Source organism: Arvicanthis niloticus, chromosome 24, assembly GCF_011762505.2.
Source record: "Arvicanthis niloticus isolate mArvNil1 chromosome 24, mArvNil1.pat.X, whole genome shotgun sequence".
NCBI classification, from domain to species: Eukaryota; Metazoa; Chordata; class Mammalia; order Rodentia; family Muridae; genus Arvicanthis; species Arvicanthis niloticus.
In genome coordinates, this window is record NC_133432.1 from 1,511,479 (window position 1) to 1,534,814 (window position 23,336).

The following is a 23,336-nucleotide window of genomic DNA, read 5'->3' on the forward strand; positions in this document are numbered from 1 at the left end:
GATATTTGTGAGTCACCATGTAGATGCTGGGAATTGCACTCAGGACCTCTGGAATAGCTCAATCATCTCTCCAAACTTCAGCTGACTACTCTTTATTTTCCAAAAGAGCCACATTCCAGTCTGAACCAATCAGCAGCAGGACAACACCTGATCTATCAGGTTGGATTGCCCTTGGCCAGGATGAGGGAAGCTAGACCTCTTCCACAGCAGCTTGCTTTTTATCATGATAATCATCTTCAGGAAGGGTGAGCATTTACATATAAAAAGCTGGTAATGAGCTATTGAGAGATAATACCAAATATTCTGACAGCATCTAGCTCTCTGCAAATAACAGTTGACTGTGGCTCATTCCTTTAATCCTAGCACTAGGGAGGCAGAGGCTGGTGGTTCTCCATGAGTGAGTTCCAAGACAACCTGGTTTAACACAGAGAAATCTTTTTTTGACCACCCTCGCCTCCCCATAAAAAGAAAGAAAAGAAAAAGAATATACAGAGACACACCTAGAAGCTGTGTGGGGAAGGTCATTCCAATGTATGTGTAGGGTTTTTGTTGTTGTTTTTTGTCAAGACAGGGTTTTTCTGTGTAGCCCTGGCTGTCCTGGAACTTACTCTGTAGACCAGGCTGGCCTAGAACTCAGAAATCCGCCTGCCTCTGCCTCCCAAGTGCTGGGATTAAAGGCGTGCACCACCACTGCCCAGCATAGCCTGCTTCTTGATAGTACTAGAACATCTTATGTTCAGGGTTGGGGAAAGGCTTAGGGTTATTATTAAGGTATCTTAGTTAGCATTTTAATGCCCACCAAGGTTAGTGCTTGCTTAATGGTTAGGGTTGGGACAATATTTAGTGGTTTGCTTAGGATTAGAATTAGAATTAGGGTTAGGTCTAGGATTAGTTTTAGGATTAGAGTAGATCTTAGACTTGTGACTCTGGATATGGTTAGCGGTAAATTTATTGTTAGATATGGTCGTGTTAGGGCTGCAATAGTTACATCACAGACTTACATTTTGGGTTAATGATAGGGCTTGGCCTAGCCTTTGTGTTATGGCTAGGGGAATGGTTATAAGTGGAGCAAGGGTTAAGGTTATAATTAGGGTTAGTACTTACCGGGTCTAGTGTTTGTGCTAGGATTAGGGTTAGAATTATGATTCGGATCCAGGTGTATGGTTAGATCTATGGATCTATGGCTATCCTAGCATTTCGGTTAGGTCCATATTGAGGTTTAGCATCAGGGCTAGGGATTAGTTCAGGTCTACACTTAAAACTAGTTTTAGGTTCAGGACTAGGTTTACTTTCTGGTTTTGGGATAGGGTCATGGTTAGGACTAGGGTTAGAGTTTGTCTTAGTTAGGGCTTTCATTGCTGTGCAGAGACACCATGACCAAGTCAACTTTTATAAAGGAAAACATTTAATTAGGGCTGGCTTACCGATTCAGAGCTTTAGTCCGTTGTCATCATGGCATGGCGGGAAGCATCCATGGGAGCATCCGGGCAGACATAGTGAAGGACAAGGAGCTGAGAGTTCTACATCTTGATCCCAAGGCAGGCAGAAGGAGACCGTCTTCTGCAAAGGATGTCAATCCGCATTGGATGGAGCCTGAGCATAGGAGATCTCCAAAGCCCATTCCCACTGTGACACACTTCCTCCAACAAGGCCACACCTCCAATAAGGCCACGCCTCCTAATAGTAGCACTTCCCATGGGTCAAGCATATTCAAATCACCACAGAATTTATGGGTAAGGTTAGGTTTTGTATTGTGGATGGAGAAGGTTGGGGTTGGGCTCATGTCTAGAGTTATGATTCATTTCAGGTGTATGGTTAGTGTTAGGGGTAACATAATGTTTAGGGGTTGGTTAGGCTAGAGATAGGGTTTTGGCTTAGGGCTACTGATATGGCTATGATTATGGTTAAGGTTAGGGCTAGAAAAATGTTAGCATATTTATCCTAGGACAAGTGTTATAAGTAGACTCAGGGCTAGCTTTAGTTTGTAGCTAGGTTTTGGTTAAATCATTATTAGAACTATGTTTAATACTAGAATTAAAGCTCAGGTCAGAGTTATATCTGGCTTAGGATTATACACAGTGTTGGTCAGGGTTTGAGCTAGGGGTAGACTTATGTATAGGTCTTGTTTAATGGTTATGGTTAAGATTAATGGTATGATTAGGGTCAAATTAGAGATAAGTTTAAGGATTGGGCCTTGTTCCCCGGACCAGTTAAGTTTAGAATGGTCCTAGTGTTAGGGTTAGGCCCACGCTTGGGTTTTGTTTTTATCAGCTTTAGGTTTTGGGAGATGGGGTTCCATCTCTATGGGACAAAGTTGGGGTTTTGTTTTTGGTTTTGGTTTTTCGAGACAGGGTTTCTCTGTGTAGCCCTGGCTGTCCTGGAACTCACTCTGTAGACCAGGCTGGCCTCGAACTCAGAAATCCGCCTGCCTCTGCCTCCCAAGTGCTGGGATTAAAGCGGTGTGCCACCACTGCCTGGCCCACCACCACTTTCTTAACATGCTTTGTAGGAGCTGAGAAAGCAGAAGTACATTCTGTCCTTGGAACATTAAGGGATAAGCCAGAGATCCCATCCCTTAGCATGGTTTTTTGGAGGGAGAGAACATCAAATTACCCATTTTGTGAATTTGTTTCTTTTAGGTTTTCAGTATGTCAGTTGTGCTCCCAGAATCCTGTAGCATGGTAAGGTGGCTGCTGGGATTGGTGCATTTGCTCTACTCAAAAGTCCTTAGGTGATTGTTGCCCCACCTGTCTGGCAAAGCCACACACTCCTGTGTTGATTGTCTATCTGACCAGCAGACAGGAACGATGCAACTCAGAACGCAGTTTATTCAGAAACCCTTTACAATCTTCTCTCTGGAAGCCCCTCTCTCAGCCCCTTACTGGCCGTCCTTTTATACCCCTGCCTGTCCCATTCAGCACCTGCCACGTGGGCATGCCTCATTGGTGCACCTCAAACAGCCCGATTCTGCGTGGCAGCGAGTCACGCTGTAGTTCTGCCATAGTGGCTCTGTCAGGGAAAGGCGGGTGGAGAGCAAACAGCCAAGAAGCCGCGCTGGAGACTTTGCAGGTGCCATTATAGCTGGCTGCACGGTCACACCCGCTCCTCACACTCCTGGATAGGAGTTCTGATCTGACTGGAGCTGTTTTTCATTGATGTAGTCTCCCAACTTAGGTTTCATGTTTTGTTGAGATGGAGTCTCATGTAGCCCACGTTGGCCTAGAATTGACTATGTAGCCATGGATGGTCTTAAACTTCTGATCCTCCTGCCTCCATGTGCTAGGTGCTTGGGTTATGTGTACCTCATCATGCTTGATTTTCCAGTCTAGAAGATTTAACTTCTCACATGGTAGTTACCATGTCTAAGTCCTCATGAATATGCTGAACTGTCTTTGCTGTTGTGTTAGAGCCTGGATTTCTTGACTCCAGGGCAGAGCCAACCTAAAGTTCTCTGTTAATTTTATCCTCATTTTGTGTTTGTTTGTTTGTTTCAAAAAGTGTTCTTGCAGTGTAAGAAACCTTTGTGTTTTCATCGGGAGAGGTATGATTGTCCATAACGTCTGTTTCTCCTGCACAGAAGTGGGTGACAACTATATTCCTCACTTTGAGACATGGTCTCCCCACTGGACCTGGAGCTTGCAGACCAGCAAGGTGTAGGGACAACTGTTTATCTCCTCAGCACTGAAATGACTTTAAAAAAAAAAAAAAAACTGTGGGTTTTGAGTATTAAACTGACATCTTTGTGTTTCTGAAGCTGAAGCAGGGTCAGAGTCCCTGAGGAGGGCCCAGGGGATGTCAGTGAAGGTGTATCCCATGTGCAGTATTGACCCCAGGATATTAGAGATTCCAGGACCATGGACCATCACCACCGTCACCACCATCATCACTACTTGTGGAATGGTGTTGGGGGCCAACTTTTAGCAGAAAGCGGCTATCAGCTTTGCAGCCATCTTGAGCCATATACCCTGACATGTGACTTGGATTACAATAGCCTACAACAGCTGAGCACACTCCGATAATCTTGGTTTAGATACCTTGAGATTAAAGGTGTGTGAGATTAAAGGTGTCTGAGATTAAAGGTGTGTGACTTAAGAGTATGACTTAGAAGTATAGAGATCAGAGTTAGAGGCAAGACCTAAGGGCATGATTAAAGGTGTAACTTAGAGGCGTGGCTTAGAAGTAAGACATATAGAAGACAGAACCACACATCAGACTATAGAGGGAGAATCAGACAGGAGACACTTAGAGGAAGAGAGACTGAAGAATAAATGGGATTGAATCACACCCTGTCTGGTCTCCATTCTTTGAGTCTGCCCTCACCCTCACTCTTGCTGAACCCCGACCCGCAAACCAGAGCAGCAGCTTAGGCCAGGATACAGTGGCCGCCCAAACGTGGGTTGGCCTGGGCCTCAACATTTTGCCTGGGCTGTGACGTTTTTTGGCTGCCCCAACGTGGGGCTAGTGTGGACCCCAACATTATTTTGGCGCCCGAACAGGGACTTGAACTTGGGCCTCAACATTAGAATGGTGTCAGCCTGAGCCTTAGGAGGGCCAGAGTAGTAGAGGCAGGGAAAGTAAATGGAGCTGCCAGAGAACTGCAGCTTCTTGTTCTTGAAAGGCATTGTGAGGGGAAATAGCTGGAAGCTGTGGAGGAGCTGGGTATCTAAGCAGGACCACTAGGAGAAAGGGGAGGACCCAGGGTTCTGTGGAACAGCCCGCCAGCCTTAGGGCCTTTCTCATCATGAAGGAATAAAGTGATAAATAACTTTTACTTTTCTTGTTGCTTGGTCTTCTATTTTCTAGGATGTTCAATTATTTGTTCACACAGGGAACACATAACAGTTGTGTTGCATGCTTTGGGCAGCAGAGACAGAGGTAGAGTTGCCCGTGCCTTTTGAGCACAACAGATCTCAGACACTGAGCTAACAGGATTTGATTTACACTGGTAGAGGTTGGGTTTGCTTTGATTTGATTGAAAGTATGCCCTGGTTCTACCTTTTAGAATAAAAAGTATGTAACATGTGTGATTTTATAGGAGTCCATAGTTAGACTTAGGACTTTTAAAAATACAAACATAATGAAAAGATTTTGAATATCTATCTGTCTGTCTGTCTGTCTGTCAATCATTTTTTGAGACAGGGTTCCTTTGAGTACACTTGGTTATCTTTGCACTCACTATGTAAACCAGGCTGGCCTTGAACTGAACTAACATAGAATTTCCTGTCTCTGCCTCTGGCATGCCAGGATTAAAGGTGTACACCACAGTGCCCAGTGACTGTGGGACTTTTAAAGTTATACTATATTTTACATTGTGGTTTTAACATGAGGACTTGGTGGTTCAACAGCGATGTGTCTGTGCGTCATCTTGACAAGGGGTCAACTGTGCTGGTCAGTTTTTCTGTCAAGGACACAAACTGGGAAGAGAGAACTTCAGCCAAGGAATTGCTCCTATTAGATTGGTCGGCAGGCAAACCTGTGTCTGTGTGGACATTGTCTGTATTAATGATTGGGAGGGCCTAGCCCAGTGTGGACAGTGACACCCATAGGCCAGTTGGCCTGGGTTGTGTAAGAAAGGCTGAGAGAGCCATGAAGATGAAGCCAGTTATCAATTGTCCTCCACGTTCTTTTGTTCAACTCATGTCAGGGTTCCTGCTCAGACTTTATTCTCAGTGACAGTCTGCCATGTGGAAGGGTAAGACGGAACAAACCGTTTCATTCCCAAATTGCTTTTTGTTATGGTGTCTATCGTGGTGACAGAAAGCGAACTACGACACTCACTGATCTCAGAAGCCAGGTTTCAGAAACAGCATCTTCTTAATGTGTGTCCAAAATCAGGAATGAGAGCGGCCTCTCTGGCTAATGGAACAGGTAAAGTGAGAATTTTTCTCGTGCCCCTCCAGAATTGTCAGTGTTTATCTGATTTCTTTTTGTGGTTAGACTGGTTTGGTGCTGATCATTGTTCCAAAGAAGGAATGAGAATTGTCTTCTCAAGTATTTTAACTCCCTTTCATCTTCACATAACCAGCACATTTGTCTGCATTGTAATTATTTGCTTAAAGGGCTCCTGATGTGTTCAGACAAGTAGCTGATTCTTTTTTATAAACTGTGGAGCAGGTAGAGACAGTACCGATACACCCAAATATCTTCAGGCCAAACAGCTGCTGTGACAATCAATAAATCCTGTTAACTGAGTAAACCCACATCTAGAACCTCAAAATCCACATTTTTAGACAGGGTCAGGCTGTTGCATTTGAGTTGGTTTATTTTGGGAGAATTGGTTCAGAGATATGATTTGTGTGCATCTGTTCATGTGATATGTGTGCTAGTGCGTGACTGTACATACATACGTGGAGAACAGAGTGATATCAGGCATAGTCTTCTAGAGTTTTCCACCTTATTGCCTTGAAACACAAAGGCCCTGTTGTGACTGGCCTCCCAAGCCAAGCAACTACCATCTTGGGGATTTGGGGAGTTAAGATATGACCCCTTGCAAATGATCATCCCACATGTGTTGTGGATGGCCCCAGCCTTTTGTTTTCATGGTAGCTCCACTCCTGGGAGGGGCTGTGGAGGAGGAGTGAATCTTGTGAACCTTCTGTCCAATTGAATTTGTAAAATAAAGGCTAGAGCCAGTGATTGGGCAGTAGAAGGGGAGGTGGCGGAAAAAGGGGAGGAGTCTGAAGAGGAGAAGGGAGAAGAGGAGTTGGGGGGGGAGAGATAAGGGAGAGAAAGGAGAGCGAGAGGAGAGGTTGGAGCCTTGGTGGAAGGACAAGGATGAGGAGAAGGACATGGCTTAGAAAAACCGCAGGTTTTAGCCAGGTGGTGGTGGTGCACGCCTTTAATCCCAGCACTTAGGAGGCAGAGGCAGGCGGATTTCTGAGTTCGAGGCCAGCCTGGTCTACAGAGTGAGTTCCAGGACAGCCAGGGCTACACAGAGAAACCCTGTCTCGAAAAACCAAAAAAAGAAAACCGCATGTTTTAAGGGATCCCATAGCTTGGGAATAAAGTAGTACAATGGTAAATCTGCCCAATTGCAGTTTATAGTCATAAATATTAAATTGTGTTTTCCTTGACACACATACACACACACACACACACACACACACACACACACACACACACACGCCAAGCATACATGCACACATATAAGCTCTATCCACCTGTTTTCTACTGCAGGTGGCCTGGGGAGGGACTAGAGTGTATGTTTGTATGTATGTATGTATATATGCATGTATGTGTGTATGTATGTGTAGTCTATATGCATGCCAGGGAAGGCTAGAGCAGAACTCCCTCTATGCAGCTGCACACAGAAGTCTTCATCCCTGTTGGGTATAGGGCACCCACAACCCTCGAGAACCCCAATAAAGGGCTTGGCTCCCCAGAGTCAACTTGGGAAGAATGATGCTTTGATTTTTTGTTGAGACCTTGGAAGGAGAGGTGGACATTGCTTTCCATCTTTTCCTGGGAAGAAATTTTAGCAACACTTGGCTTAGTCAGCGGGATACAACAAAACCAAAGATGAGTTTGGGAAGGGCAGTGGTGGTGCCCCTGATATGAGGAATGAGACAAACAGAAGAAGGTTCAGCAGTGACATGACAGCCAAGGAGTGAGACTGTAATAGGGTGAGGCCTCCTGGGTAGGGGATGTTATGTTGGGCAATTCCCAGGATAGCAGTCTTCTATCAGGACGTATGAAATGACAGGCCTGTTTGACAGGTAGGGTCTCCTCTAGGAAGGGGAGATGTCGTGAGGGCTGTCACAGGTCTGAAACAGGCATTATAACCCCTCTGAGTCGCACATGAGGGGATGGAGGTATCAGCAAGCTCCAGTCCTAGCACATCCTTTCCCAGGAGAGAAAGGTATGCTGCTTAGTCTGAAAGGATAGCTGCTCACCCCGGGACAGGCTCCATCTTCTGCACTGGTGTTGCTTTATCATGGATATCTCTGTGAGTTGATGCTCAGGTTTTAACTTCCAGAGCTCATTAGCACAGAACTTAGGTTTTGATTTTTTTTTTTTGTCTCATTTAGAAATTCAGGATGGATATAAATATAAATCTTGCTGCACTTGCCTTCAAGGAACCCAGACAGGATCTCTTCTGTTTTGCCTTCTCCTGTTTCTCGGCTGCTCTCTCACTTTACAGACACTCCATGCTGGTTTAATTTACTCAGATCCTCCAAAGTTCCTCTCACTTCATACAGAGCCTGTCCCACCAAAGGGCTCAGCACAGCTGCTAACGCTCCATGCCAGTCTTGAGGTCTCTATGGGTCTGGTGAACCTAGCAGGCACTGTGAACTGGGCATCAGACACTGCTTTCCTCATACCTAGTTCCCTCACTGTGCCTGTCTCTTTTCTCTTGTCCTGCAACCCCATGTCCAGGAGACCTCCATTGGTGATGACCCAGTGAGTCTAATGGGTCATAAAAGCCTGATTCTCCTTGGGTTGCCTCAGGCTATGCAGCTTGAGTCTTACTCAGTTAGATGTATGGTTGTATTGCTTGGTTTCTTTCTCTGCTTCTTTAACACTCAGAGGGATCCCACCTGCTCCAGTATCCCACAGCCTTCCAAGTCAGGATGTTCATTTTAAAGCCTTTCCCTAATCCCAGAAACTGCAGTATTGAACATTCTCTGATTACCATGGTCTCTCAAACTAGACCCATTAAAACCGTCATCTGGCCAGGTGTGGTGGTGCATGTTTTTAATCCCAGAACTGAGAAGGCAGATCTCTGTGAGTTTGAGGTCACACTGGTCTACATAGAGAGTTCCAGGTCAGCCAGGGCTATACAGAGAGACACTGTCTCAAAACTAAAACAAAATAAAAACAAAACCCCCTGTGACCATGCAGGCTCGTGGACTTTGGAGTTTCCCCTTTTTTGTTACTTCAGGTCACTCTTCCTCATTGTTAACCGAATTTTCTTTTCTGTATTTATTAAAAATGTGAAGCTACTTAAACATTTATTTATTAAAGGCCTGTCAAAGAGGGGGAGGGCAGACACTAACAACTCAGAAGTTCCTGGAATTAGGCATGGGAGGATTTAGGCTTTAAAAGTTTCCTTAGGGCAGGGCAGTGGTGGTGCACGCCTTTAATCCCAGCACTTGGGAGGCAGAGGCAGGTGGATCTCTGAGTTCAAGGCCAGCCTGGTCTACAGAGTGAGTTCCAGGACAGCCAGGACTACACAGAGAAACCCTGTCTGGAAAAACCAAAAAAAAAAAAAAAGAAAAAAGAAAGAAAGAAATTGTAGTCTTTTCTGTACCAGAGACAGAAAACCCACCCTTGCCCCCTCCATGCCTGGAAGTAAATCAAGAGCTTAGACTAAGTTCCCACAGATCCAGGAAGCAGTGGGGTTGCTCTGAGCATACACATTGACAAGAGTCAGCTGTCTGGTCGGTGTGAAACATAAGTTCCCAGCAAGAAGCAAACCCGACTTTCTCAAGGAGTTAACTGGTTAGAGCTTCTACGATCTTGGAAGGGCACACGTCCAGAGCCTGGACTTTCGTTAGTTCCCCAACAGTCATTCCTCACGCACCAGTGTTAGACTTAATGTGATTAGCACAGGAAAACCTTTTGGAATGTATTAACAAAACGGTGGTTTCAACCATCCAAAGGGCTAAGAGGGCCACCAGACAGCACCTGAGGCCTTTCTCTGCTTTGCTGTAACTCATTATTAATATTTCTGAGACCAGCGTGGAAGGAGCTTTGATTTATGACTTTGTTCCTTTACTATAAAAACTTCATGGAGCCGCTACCACATTGGAACATGGAATCTGGATCTGTGCTCCTAGGCCGTGCTCACTCATATTTGGCTCCAGAATAAACTCTCTCTAACCCCTTTTGAAGTGAGTTATGTTTCTGAGGTGAGGACCAGGCAGCATAAAACATGACTGCTGTTATAAGATTCATTCTTGTTTTTTGGCTTTTATATCTCCGATTTTTTTTTTTTTTTTTTTTTTTAATGGTAACATTATCTAGAGGGAGACTCCTGGGTGGCTTGGCTTATTCCCAAACAGAATTCCCAAGGCTGTAGAAACAAAGTGGGTTACACATCTTCCTGAAGGCCAGGTCACCAGAAAGAAGCTGTGGCTGTTGGGCAGAGGAGACCCTACTGCCAGTCCTGGCCTACTTTTTGTTTCATCCTCTCCAGCCACCTGCTCGTGCTATGATGGCCGAGTCCTGCAGTTAAAGAGCTGCTGGAGCCTGCTAAACCAAGCCAGAGTTCATCTTGGGGAACCAATGAGTTTATTAGTTACTTACAGATCACAGGTGACCCTAAAGCAGGACACAGGAAGGCCAGCACTCAGAATGGACGATGGCTCCCTCACGGCTGTGTGTTGTATTATTTTTGGGGGATTTTACCCTACTTAGACCATACACTTCCCAAATAAAAGACACACAAGTCTTTTAATGCATCAGAGCTGGACAGATATCAAGCCTCTGTTTGTCTATTCCCGATGTCATTTGCTGTGTTACACCTGGACTGTTCTCATGGCCATGTGTTCACAATCCACCAAACCTGCAAGCCTCAGGCCTGAGGCCCCGCCTATCTCCCTTCTGCCTAGCTACAGGCTGTAGGCATCTTTATTAACCAATTGTGGATAACTTGGCGGGGCAAGGTTTACACAACAAGAGCTGGTATACATGAGGATCTGCTTGTCTTGGAGCAACCAGATCTTGGGGTACAGAATTTAGCATCTGAATATAAGCAGCACTGGACCAACCTGTACCGCTGTGTAGACGGACCCCTCTTCCTTTCCTTCAGCTCTCCCCACCTACACTCTGTAGCCCCTCCAGAGACCCGGAGGTCACTTGCAGTTAGTGAAGAACTGCACGCCGCTGGCTGGGAGGAACAGCTGGATACTGAGGAATGCCAACAGTTAATAGTCTGAGCTATGGTGACCTTTTGCAAGCAGGCACAGATGACCTCTTGAAGATGGTGACTGCTCAGAGGACAGGTGGTACAGCAGATTAGGTGGGCCTCCACTCCACCCTCTCACCCACTAGCCTAGGCTAGGTGCCTACTGTATCACTTATCCGATGAATAACTGAGTACACAAGTTCTGACAGGTACTACTTTGCCAGCCATTATTATCTGAGCCATCAACTGAATTGAAATCATACCAATGGTAAAAATCTCTCTTTTCTCTTTGCCTCTTTCTCCTCACTTTCTGTGGTAACGGGGTTCAAATCCACAGGTTTCCATATGCTAGGCAAGTGCAGTAACCCTGAGCAATGCCACAGCCCCCATTATCTGTTTCCAATTAGCAGAAGCCAGAAAAGAAATACAAAGTTTAATTTTTAAAACTTTAAGTTAGCAACTAGAGAGGAGTCTTGCTTAACTTGATCTTTTCTTCTATGTTTGAAAAGTATCTCATCTTGGTTAGGAGTTCCTTGGCTTTTTCAAAGTCACCTGAAATACATAAGAGATAATGAGATCAGAAAACTGGCGTCTGAGGCAGCCAGATCCAAAGGCCCAAAGGCTGGTGGCTTCACTTGGAGGTGAGTATGCCCTACAGCAACACTTGCTAAAGTCTAGATATATTCTTGGCTGCCATAACCAGGGAAGGGAGACCTGCCGGGTGAATGGCAGGGACACTGTGAAAGATCTTAGCTTCCCCCAGAAAAAAACATTATTTCATTAATATCAATCAGGTTGAGAAACTCCAACCTGGACAAACATAACACAGTGTTAAAGCAAAACCGAAGGTCTTTTGTAGACAACCCTGAGGATATTAAATATTAAAAATGATCAATAAATAAGAGGGCTGGGAGACGGCTGGGTGTAATGTGCTTACTACTCCAGCATGAGGGTGCTTGCTATACAGTAAAGCACACATGAGAACCAGAGGTGGGGGGGGCTCTGAGTTCAAGGCCTGTTGGGTCTACAGTAAGTTCCAGGACAGCCAGAGCTACAGAGTGAAACCCTGTCTTTTAAAAAACCAAACCGAACCAAACCAACCCAAACCAAAAAGATAAACTAGTATATAGAAAATTTAGAGAACCTACCAATAAGTTTGCTTAGAGGATTTAAGTTATACAGAAGCAAACTTTAGCTGGTCTCCTATACCAGACCACTGTTAAGGCCCCATCGAGGCAAGTGTGGTGGCTCACATCTTTGATCCCAGCACTCAGGAAACAGAGGCAGGCAGCCCAGTATACATAAAGTCAGCCAGGGCTATAGACAGAAACACTGTCTCAAAAAACAAACAATAAGCCGGGCGGTGGTGGTGCACACCTTTAATCCCAGCACTTGGGAGGCAGAGGCAGGTGGATTTCTGAATTGTAGGCCAGCCTGGTCTACAGAGTGAGTTTCAGGACAGCCAGGGCTACACAGAGAAACCCTGTCTTGAAAAACCAAAAATAAATAAATAAATAAATAGAATAAATTAAAAAAAATTAACCCCCCCCCAAACAACAACAAAAAAGAAATGTGAAGTTATTTAACATTAACTGAATGGTAGGTGTTTCTATGAACTCTCTACCCCTGAGAAAAAGCCTTGGTGATGGCTGAAAACTTGGAACTCCAGTTCCAGGCAATCCAGGGCACCAGGCACACATGCAGTACACATACACACATGTAGGCAAAACACTTATATACATAAATAAAAACAATTAAGGGAGAAAAAAAAATAAAATTAGCAAGTCAAGTTTAAAAGGCCCAGTGGGTAAGGCACGCACTTGCTGCAGAGTCTGACAACCCGGGAGGACCTCATGGTGGAAAAAGAAAGCAGACTGTTGAAAGCTGTTCTCTGAACTCCTCATGATGCCCACACACCCACACACATACACACTAAATAAATGTAATTTTAAAAAGAGATGAAAATACCTTGTTCAAAAGCTCTGGTTACATTGTCGGTAAATTCTTTCTGTTTTGCTAAAAGAGGAAAATAATTATTTTAATTTTTCTATCTAAATAAACTTACAAAACCTACAATGGTAATAAATAGACTTGTATGAAAATAGCACTTTGTGACCCTGCTGCTCTACACATAGGAAGGACTTGGGTTCAAGGTTGTACAACGTTTGCCTGTCTGCAGCGCTGAGGACTGGCAGACTGTAGTCTCTACAAGGAAGCTTTTGCATCCTTTGACACAGGGCTTCACTGTGTTGGCCAGGCTGGTCTTAAATTCACTATTTTCCTGCCTCTCTCGACTGGTGGTATTACAGGCAGGTGCCATCATGCCTGTCTGGCAGCTATTGTTAAATGCAGCATTGACAGGCCTTGTGTACATTTTCACCCATGTAAGGTCTGCAGGGAGAGGGATAAACCTCCCTTAAAGAAAGATCCTGATGTTGAAAGCTTGGCTGGTGACCTGTGTTGCAGAAGTTGAGGTGGAGCCTAGTGGGAGGAGCTTAGGACATTAGAGGCAGGTCCTGGAGAGGAAACCTGGGATGTAGGCTCTGTTGTCTCTCCTCCCACATCCCTAGGAGCCACTGGGACAACCATGGACAGAACCCCTAAAACTGTTGAATCAAGAGAAAGCTTTTCATTTCCAGTACTTTCTTATTTCAAGGGGAAGGGAATCAACACGGGCATCAAGGGTGAGCTTTGCCTTTCTCTACCCATCAGTCTTCCATATGTTAACACTCTACAATCATGGCTTTTATTACCATTCATTACCAAGTGTTTAGGAGACCACTTGTAACTTATATAGCCAATCAGGAAAATGAAAACATTTCCATTACATCATATCGTAGGAGAGAAAGCGCCAAGAGCAATACAGGTACGGCAACGTCACTTCCTTATGGTTGCTCATTATAAAATGAGGGTTTTACAAATACGCAAAAATGATAGTTACAAAGATGTAAGTATCACTGCTTATTTTTCTCTCCTAACATTTATAGTCAGGGTAAAAATCACCCTTCTGAGAAGAGGACCTCTTCATTGGGCTATAGGCAGGCCTGAGGGCACTTTCTTTTCCTTCCTTCCTTCCTCCCTCCCTCCCTCCCTCCCTCCCTCCCTCCCTCCCTCCCTTCTCTTTCTTTTTCCAAGACAAGGTTTCTCTGTATATCCCTGGCTGTCCTGGAACTCACTCTGTAGACCAGGCTGTCCTCAAACTCAGAAATCCACCTGCCTCTGCCTCCCAAGTGCTGGGATTAAAGGTGTGCGCCACCACCTCCTGGTGGGCATTTTCTTTTTAAGAATGATTTATTTTTATGTGTATTGGTGTCTTATCTGCATGTATGTATGTCTGTGTGAGGGTGTCAGATCCCTGGAGCTAGAGTTACAGACAGTTGTGAGCTGCCACGTGGGTGCTGGGAGTTGAACCTAAGTGCTCTGGAAGAGCAGCCAGTGCTCTTAAGTGTTGAGCCATCTCTCCAGCCCCACAGTCTTTTCTTTTCTTTTCTTCTTCTTCTTCTTTTTTTTTTTTTTTGTTTTGCTTTTTTGAGACAGGGTTTCTCTGTGTATCTCTGGCTGTCCTGGAACTCACTCTGTAGACCAGGCTGGCCTCAAACTTAGAAATCTACCTGCCTCTGCCTCCCACGTGCTGGGATTAAAGTCGTGTGCCACCACTGCCCGGCCCCACAGTATTTTTTTAATTAGTGATTGATGGGGGACGGCATGGCCCATTGTGGGTGGTACCCCTATGCAGGTGGTCTAGGGAGAGATCTCCAAGCTGAGCAAGCCAGTAAGCAGCATTCCCACATGGCTCCTGCCCTGGCATCCCTTGTGATGGACTGTTACTGGGAAACCTAAAAGCATAAATATTTATTTCAATAAACTGTCGTCTCCAAGTTGCTTTTGATCATGGTGTTTTATCACAGCAGTAGAAACCATGACTATGATCACCCTCAGCACTGTGACTCAGCACTGTGACTCGAGGGTCTCATTCAATTAAGTTAGGGCGTTATGTGCAAAAAAACGGGGATGGAAGGAAAGGACTTCTGCTTGAAGACCACAGAACTGAGCGCTACGCCCGGAACTGCAGCACTGAGGGAGGCGGGAGAGTCAGTTTAAAGTCATGCTTAGTTCCAGTAGTGAGTTTAAGGACAACCTAGGATACGCAAGACTATCCAGGACATACATAAACAACCCAGTAAAATAGAGGATGGGTATGCTCAGTGGTTGGGCATCTAACCAACTAAGTCCTTGGTTTAGATCCCTAACACAGGAAAAATATTCAAGACTGTGACATAAAAAAATCCAACCTGGCTGGGCGGGGATGGCGCACACCTTTAATCCCAACACCTGGGAGGCAGAGGCAGGCAGACCTTTGAGTTTGAAGCCAGCCAAGCCTACAGAGCAAGTTCCAGGACAGCCAGGGCTACAAGGAGAAACCCCATCTCAGAAAAACAAAACGTAACAATCCAACCTGAGTTCTGGCCTGATGTTCTGCTCTATAAGCGTGTGTGTGCGCAGGTGCACATGTGCCTGTGTGTATGTATGTGTGTGTGTGTGCAGGTACACATGTGCCTGTGTGTGTATGTGTGTGTGTGTGCAGGTGCACATGTGCCTGTGTGTGTGTGTGCAGGTGCACATGTGCCTCAGTGTGTGTGTGCGTGCAGGTGCACATGTGCCTCAGTGTGTGTGTGTGTGCAGGTGCACATGTGCCTATGTGTGTATGTGTGTGTGCAGGTGCACATGTGCCTGTGTGTGTGTGTATGTATGTATGTATGTATGTGTGTGTGTGTGCAGGTGCACATGTGCCTCAGTGTGTGTGTGTGCAGGTGCACATGTGCCTCAGTGTGTGTGTGTGTGTGCGCGCAGGTACACATGTGCCTGTATGTATGTATGTGCAGGTGCACATGTGCCTGTGTGTGTATGTATGTATGTATGTATGTATGTGTGCAGGTGCACATGTGCCTGTGTGTGTATGTATGTATGTGTGTGTGCACATGTGCCTGTGTGCAGGTGCACATGTGCCTATGTGTATGTATGTGTGTGTGCGCAGGTACACATGTGCCTGTGTATTTATGTATGTATGTGTGTGCGCAGGTGCACATGTGCCTGTGTGTGTATGTATGTGTGTGTGCAGGTACACATGTGCCTGTGTGTGTATGTATGTGTGTGTGCAGGTGCATATGTGTCTGTGTGTGTATGTCTGTCTGCAAGTGTTGTCAAGGGCAGAAGTCATTTGTGTGTTTCCTCAGGCACCACCCACCTTTTTTTTTTTAAATGACTAATTACTCAGAGTGAGAGAGTACATGTGGGTGTGTGTTGTGCGTCCCACAGCACCTGTGTGGACGTCAGAGACAGCATGTGGGAATTGTACTCAGTTCTTCCTGGCTGTGCATCAAGCACACATGTACACAGACAGCTTATGACCCTAGGCCTTGCCCTGTAGCGTCTCTGTGTGTCAGCCTCCATACATGTTTGGGCCAGTTCTGTGAAATAATTAGACTAATCTTCTGTGGGTTTTCTAGAGACCCTTGACTGATACCCTGTGGAATGAAATGGAAGTCGGGTCAGAAGGTCAGGGTTTCAGTGCTTGCTCTGCTGCAGAGCTGTGTGATCTGGGGGGCAATTCTACCAACTGGCAGGCTCATTTTCCTCCTTAGAGATAAGGACAGTATCTAAATAATACTCCAGACAGAAACAATCACTGCAATACTCGAAGTATGACTACACTCTTGGTTAAGTCCATCTTCCAAAGTCAGTTCTTGAATGACAATGAGGGCCAACAAGTGTTTTTCTTTCTTTCTTTCTTTTTCTTAAAGACTTAGTTATTATATTTTATGTATGCATGTATATGGTTGCTGTCTTCAGACACACCAGAAGAGGGCATTGGATCTCTTTACAGATGGTTGTGAGCCACCATGTGATTGCTGGGAATTGAACTCAGGACCTCTGGAAGAGCAGCCAATGCTCTTCTTAACCTCTGAGCCATCTCTCCAGCCCCCCAACAAGTGTTTTCCTTCTCATTTCCCCTCTAATGTGGCAATGTCCTCCTTGGGGAAATAAAGCATATCTGTTAGCATTTTATCCGTTACCTCTGACAGTGGCTTCAATCTCTTCCATGGCAGCCTCACTTTGGGCATCTGCGAGTCTTTCATTGATTTCCATGATTTCCACAAGGAACTGACTGTCTGCTCTATCATCTGTCCCTTCAGTAATTTCTATTCCTTGGAGCTTAAGCTATTGGGGAGAACAAGGAAAAGGAGTTTGGTTAGGAAACACTCAGCGTTATGTAAATTCTGTTCACTCCTTCAGAGTACATTGGCACTCATGGGGGAAACGTTGAGTATCAGGTGAGATAGAGCCCAGAGCCTAGTACATACTAAATAAGCAGTGTGCCACAGAGTCACATGTCGAGCCTGGGAAACTTGAGCTGTCCTAGTAACAGTGAGTGCTGGTATAGGACCTCACTCTGCTGCCTGCGGCTGGGCCTTGGATAGTCACACCTCTCCTCAGATGTTAAATGAATGCTCATAAACATTCTCTTCAGTTCTAAAATCATCTAGATGTTCTTGCAAAAAAAGACTCTTACCATCAAATTTATTGAAAATAGTTAAAGCACCACAATCAGGGGGTGGGAGGGCATTAAGATTTGTAAAAGGATCCAGGTCTGGTGGTGCGGCTGCATCCTAAGTCACTCAGGAAGCCCAGGCAGGCAGGAAGATCACATTCCAAGTCCTGCCTGGGCAGTTGAAAGATACCGGTTCAAAAAGTAAAAAGGGAGCTGGGGACACAGTTGAGTGGATTCAGAACCTAGTACCATCAAAGCAAACAAATAAACATACGGAAGCAAGCAAACGAAAGAAAACCCAGTAATGGTCAAGCCGTGGCCATAGCTCAGTTCAGAATGCTTCCTTAGTATGAGGCACTAGGGTTCAATACCTAGTACTGAAGGAAAAAGAACAAAGAAGGAGCTGGATGTGGCACGATGAAGCAGAGAATTAGTAATCTGGAGCCAGCCTGGGCTACAACAGTGAGGTTTTCTTTCAAAGGAAATACAAACAAGCAAGATGGATTTACAAAGAACACTAAGAAAATTATACTTGTATAAAACCTTTTTCTTTCTTTCGTCTCCTGTATTTTTTTTTTCTTTTGAGATAAATATCATTAGCTTCCTAGACCATGCCAGGTTTCATACAGAGGAGTCCCAGACAGATGGGTTGGGAAATCACCTTACAAGATAAAGTCCTCTGGCCAGGGGAGCCTGAAGAGTCTTATAGGCATCATTCACCATGGTGGAATGCTTCTCCGAGAAGTGTTTTTCGGTCTGTTCATAGAAGTAAAAACAGTTTTATCATCACAGAGCCAGTCAAGCTGGCGTGTGTTCCGTTATCTGGGAAGCCAGATAAAAGCTGGGAGGAAATGACATCTCTGGGGCCTGGCTGTCTAGAGGCAGGCTGCCACAGGGTGGAGCTAGTAGCCCAACTCTTTCCCAGAGCAGCAGAGCCACCCACCCAGTTGTACACATACAAGGGGAATATTGGGGGGTATGGGGAGGTGTTCAGTAAATACCTGAGACTTCTGGCTGAAGAAATCTGGGTGGACAAGACGCTGCAGTTGCTGGTACCTATGCTGAAGTTTCGTGACGTCAACCCTGAAGGATCGGTTGCTGGAAGGACCCCAGATGTTATTCATGCAACAAAACAGTAGTTATAGCTATTTACTAGGGTCTGGTTCTGCTCTTGGGGAGGATGTAATAAATATGTAAACAAAGGTTATTTTTAAGGTGTGGTAGCTGTTAACGAAGGAAAACAGAACAGGTTCAGAAGAGGCAGTATATGTATGACATTAGAGAGGAGACCTGGATGAGCAAAGATCAGAAAGGCACATGAATGGAGAGACACTGAACTAACTGGATGGTTGATAGCTTGACACATTAAGGGAGATTAGTGTAATGCATTGTAAGCTCTCGGTGACTGAGGGTCTCTGGCAAGTTGGGCAAAGATTTTAGAACCAAGTCACTCCCTTCCCTCCTTCCCATTACCAGACCTCTTTTTATTTTTTTGAGACAGACTTTCTTTCCCAGGTTGACTTTGAAGCCACTTTATGTACAGCCCAGGCATGCCTGGATTTGCAATAAATCCATTTTAGCTTTCCTTATACCTTGGATTACAGGTCTGTCATTGGGTCTAGAGCCTTGGGGTTACAAAATGTGTGTGTGTTTGGGAGGGAGGGAGGGAGGGAGGGAGAGAGAGAGAGAGAGAGAGAGAGAGAGAGAGAGAGAGAGAGATATCTTATAGGTCCCAAGCTGGCACCAAACTTGGTATGTAGCCAAGTTTACCAGCTTTAAAAAAAAAAAAGATACAGGGTATTCCTCAATCATCTATGGCTGAAAATTTTGATCCTCCTTCTTTAGCTTCCTGAGTAGCTGGAATTATATAGGTAGGGACTATTACGGGCCCATTAATACCTAGAAGCATGTCTTTTTTTTTTTTTTGGTTTGGACAGGGTTTCTCTGTGTGTCCTGGAACTCTCTCTGTAGACCAGGCTGGCCCTGAACTCAGAAATCCGCCTGCCACTGCCTCCCAAGTGCTGGGATTAAAGGCGTGGGCAACCACTGCCCTGCCCAGCAGGTCTTTTTTAAGCCCTTTGCTAATGCAAGGACCATTGTTTCAGCATGATAAAGTGAGGATTCAGCACTCCTTTCTTCTCATGGAGTGAGCGATTCAGACTGAGTCTGTGTAGTCTGCTACTGTGCAGCTATGGGGTGCAAACTGGACTCTGTATCTTCTTGCTTTTGGCTGGAGGTTGGGATGGAAGGTGTGCACAACCACAGCAGGCCCTCCCATTTTACTTTAATCTTTAGTTCAACTCTGCCCACACTTCTGTACCTCTCCAATTTCTGGGGGGGGAGGGAGGGAGGGAAGGCAGGGGGAGGGGCTGGAGAGATGGCTCAGTGGTTAAGAGCACTGACTGCTCAAACCTAGAGACCTAGAGTTCAATTCTCAGCAACCACGTGGTGGTACACAACCATCTGTAATGGTATCCAATGCCCTCTCTGGTGTGTCAGAAGACACCTACAGTGTACTGTACTCATATACATAAAATAATCTTAAAAAAAAAAACCAAAACCACGCCAAACACTTCTTTTTTTTTTTTTTTTTGGTTTTTCGAGACAGGGTTTCTCTGTGTAGTCCTGGCTGTCCTGGAACTCACTCTGTAGACCAGGCTGGCACACCAAACACTTCTTGATCTCTCTTCCTTAAAATCTTCAGCCTGAATTAAATTTTCATTTTTCCTGAGACAAGGTCTCACTGCTTAGCCTATGTTGGGCTCCCACTTGTGACCCTTCTCCTTCGGCCTCCTGAATACTAGGATTCCAGACATAGGCTACACTTGGTTTATTTTGTTCTTAATTGCTTTTGGTTTTTGAGACTTAGTCTCACGAAGCCCAGAGTTTCATCGAACTTGCCATATATTGCGCAACTGTCCTCTCTGAGTGCTGGACTCACAGGTATAACACCAACACCTGGCTTGTTTTGTTCGAATTTTCTCAGTTAAATAAATAATCTGAGATGAGATATTCCCTATTTTTGTGGTTGGCTTTCAACTGGGGAATCTTCCTACCTTAGTCTAGCATGCTTTTAATGTCAGCGCTGGGGAGGCAGAGGGGGGTGGATGTCTGAGTTCCAGGACAGGAAGGACCACAAGGTGAGGCTATGTTTTTTTTTTTTTAAACCCTCCCACTTTCTGCTCCTTTGAGTTTAGCCAATGGACTTCCCTTTTCCAGAAGTCCCACCCCTCAAACCTCCCTATACTGTAAACTCATCCCTATTTGTTTGTTGTCGGTGTTTAAAAACAAGGCCCTTGTAGCAGAGGCTAGTCTTGGACTCAAGATCACAGGCATCTGCAACTTCATTCCTGTTTAACCTCCACCTCCACCCTTATTTACCCTCCAATCTGTAACTTTATTATTTCCTCTCCCTCTCAGGAAAACTCTTAAAAATCTCACTAGGTACTACATTATACCTATGACCTATATTCTTATCCATCTTTTTAGTTGTTTTGAATCAGTCTCGGCAAATTGCCTAAGCTGGCCTTGAACTGTGGTTCTGCCTCAGTTCTCCCAACTGGCTGGAAAATCGCAGGCCCACAGACGCCGCCCCAAGCCTTGATCGCTAGGGTTAAGAAGCCCGAGTCGCCCTCCCGTCACAACGTGCCTCCCGTACCAGTTCATGAGGCTGAAGTAGTCCCGAGTGGGGTCAGGAGGCTGCAGCGCGCGGCAGTGTGCGCAGAAGAACTCATCCCCACACCCGGATCCCCTCGCGCGGCCGCAGTTCCAGCACTGAGGCGCAATACTCTTCCCCACGGCGGCATTGCTGCTCAGCAGTCTCCTTCCTAGGAACCCTGCCAGCCGCACCTCCCACACGCACAGCAGGGCCGGGGCCCTGCAGCCCCACATCCGGACGGCCGCCTGCTGGCCTAGGTCGCCAGACCCGAGAAAAGGGAAGAAAGAGCGTCCCGCTGCTGATTGGTTAGAGAGCCGAGGAGGCGGGACCAGCCGCGGGAAACCAAGACGCCGAGTCCCGTCCCGCAAGCTAAACTACAACTCCCAGCAAGCCTTGCGGCTAAGCGCGGCAGTCATCTTTGTGCTTTCTTATTGGTCTTGCGGGAGGAAGGCGTTTTGATTGGCTGAGGGTGGAGTTTGTATCCGTAGGTTTAGCGCCACACCACTGGCTGCGGCTGTGCAGTGTTTGTGGCTTCTGGTGGTCTCACGCGGTGAGTCATAAGTGGGAATTTCTTTCTTTCTTTCTTTTTTTTTGAGTGTTTGAGGATTCGAATACCGTTCTCAGGCTTCTTGTGCAAATGGGCCCTTTGCAGCTTCCGCTTTGTCTGCTTACTTGTGCAAGCGAGGGGGCGCTGTGCATTGTCAACTCTTCCTTTTTATGCCCTTGGGGGGGGGGAAGTTCACTTTCCTTGTTACTTGCGAGCTGAAACAGGTCTGGGCACATAGGAAGGCACAGCGCTGGGTTGTTCAGTGCCAAAGCGAAGTAGTTTTCATAACGAACATTATAAATGTTCATGCCAGCCCCTAGATTGCTTTTTCCCAAATACCTACTGAGAACCTAATCTTCGCTGTTAGGCTCTGCAGGAACTGAAGAGGGTACGTCAGCATACTCAGCATACGTGCGGGGTAGGATGGCAAGGAATGGATAGGAGACAATCAAGCCTTTCTCAGCTTCTGTACACGAAGTAAGATGGTGTAATGCTTTGTAAGTGGCCTCTGGAATTCTATTCATAATCCTGGGACTTTGCTGTGATCACTTTTTTTTTCCCACTCAGGAATGGGACTGCCTTTCTTTTTGAGGTGGTCATAATGTGCCTGTTCCTTTAAACTTCTTTATTTTTTAAGAAGATCATGTGTCCAGGTCTGTGCAATTCGCACGGGGGCCGATAGAGGGCATTGTATCTCCCAAGAGCTGGAATTACAGGTGTCTGTGATCTTCTGGATGTGGGTGCTGGGAACTGTACTCCTTTTTTTGTTGTTGTTTCTTTTTTTTTTGTTTTGTTTTTGTTTTTGTTTTTGTTTTTCGAGACAGGGTTTCTCTGTGTAGCCCTGCCTGCCCTGGAACTCACTCTGTAGACCAGGCTGGCCTGGAACTGAGAAATCCGCCTGCCTCTGCCTCCCAAGTGCTGGGATTAAAGGCGTGCACCACCACTGCCCAACAGGAACTGTCTTCATTTTGTATGTTTGACATACTGGAGATGGGATCCAGTACTTTGCATCTGTTGGAGAAGTGATCAACCCTCTACCATTGAGTTATAGCCACATACCTAATTTTTGGGTAAAGATTTACTTTACTTTTAATTATGTTATCTGTGTGGGAATGTACACATGTGATGAGCTCTGGTGGTTGCAGAGGGCACCATCCACTTCAGATCCACTGGAGTTGGAGTTGCAGGCAACCTTGAGCTGCCACACTTGGGTGCAGAGAACATACTGAACTTGGCTTCTGCAAGAATAGTATGCGCTCTCTTTCCTGCAGAGCCATCTCTCCAGCCCCATTGTTCACCCTCGAATCTCAAGCCTTGATCCTTATTGTTGGACTCTTGTTTTCGAGGTCGGATATGAAGAGTCATCAGCCCCATGGCAGCTCCTCCTCGAAGGCTCATGACAGTGCTTCCTGCTCACAGTCCCAAGGTGGCTCCAGCCAGTCCCAAGGCACCCTTTCTCAGTTGAACGACCTCTCACAGTATCAGGGTGCATCCAGTTCCTCTACCAGCACAGTGCCTTCCTCCAGTCAGTCCTCACACTCCAGCTCTGGGACATTGAGCTCCTTAGAGACAGTGTCTACTCAGGAACTCTGTTCTATTCCTGAGGACCAAGAACCTGAAGATCCTGGTCCTGCCCCTTGGGCTCGGCTATGGGCTCTTCAGGATGGATTCTCCAATCTAGGTAAGGAACTTTGTTTTATAATGTAGTGTGTTGAACAGAGAAACAGGGAAG

General features: G+C 45.8%; 2 protein-coding genes across 9 annotated transcripts in view; one reads left to right on the forward strand and one right to left on the reverse strand.

Annotated features, from left to right (window-relative positions):
* Positions 1-11,267: 11,267 nt before the first annotated feature.
* Positions 11,268-21,341, reverse strand: Hscb (HscB mitochondrial iron-sulfur cluster cochaperone). Of its 2 annotated transcripts, XM_076922382.1 has the most exons (6): positions 21,058-21,341; positions 18,401-18,497; positions 18,066-18,155; positions 16,924-17,068; positions 12,818-12,865; positions 11,268-11,401 (listed from the first exon to the last, which is right to left on the reverse strand). In XM_076922382.1, the coding sequence occupies exons 1-6, from the start codon at positions 21,288-21,290 to the stop codon at positions 11,310-11,312; spliced, it is 705 nt and encodes a 234-aa protein (XP_076778497.1). In that variant the 5' UTR covers positions 21,291-21,341; the 3' UTR covers positions 11,268-11,309. The 2 variants fall into 2 exon arrangements, 1 of the variants encoding a protein (XP_076778497.1); XR_013106956.1 differs by lacking the exon at positions 11,268-11,401 and having other exon boundaries at positions 12,819-12,865; positions 18,061-18,155.
* Positions 21,342-21,462: 121 nt separating this feature from the next.
* Positions 21,463-23,336, forward strand: part of Chek2 (checkpoint kinase 2) — a 34,957-nt gene continuing 33,083 nt past the window's right edge. For 3 of the 7 annotated variants that reach the window (XR_013106955.1, XR_013106953.1, XR_013106954.1), the window contains exons 1-3: positions 21,495-21,607; positions 21,972-22,081; positions 22,951-23,285. Coding sequence is in view for 4 of the 7 variants with exons in the window: in XM_076922380.1 (XP_076778495.1) it covers positions 22,038-22,081; positions 22,951-23,285 (379 nt within the window). In the remaining 3 variants the exon portion in view is untranslated. Of the gene's footprint in view, positions 21,608-21,825; positions 22,102-22,950; positions 23,286-23,336 lie in introns of those variants that run through there. The other 4 variants (XM_076922380.1, XM_076922378.1, XM_076922377.1 and 1 more) reach the window with 4 other exon arrangements.

What these genes read in the sequence shown, in the direction of transcription:
- Hscb (XM_076922382.1), bottom strand. Translation starts at nt 21,290, where the DNA reads ATGTGGGGCTGCAGGGCCCCGGCCCTGCTGTGCGTGTGGGAGGTGCGG. An exon ending in TCTTCAGCCAGAAGTCTCAG is followed by an intron (nt 18,156 to 18,400) that starts GTATTTACTGAA and finishes TTCTATGAACAG; the next exon opens with ACCGAAAAACACTTCTCGGA. An exon ending in GATTGAAGCCACTGTCAGAG is followed by an intron (nt 12,866 to 16,923) that starts GTAACGGATAAA and finishes TTCCTCTTTTAG; the next exon opens with CAAAACAGAAAGAATTTACC.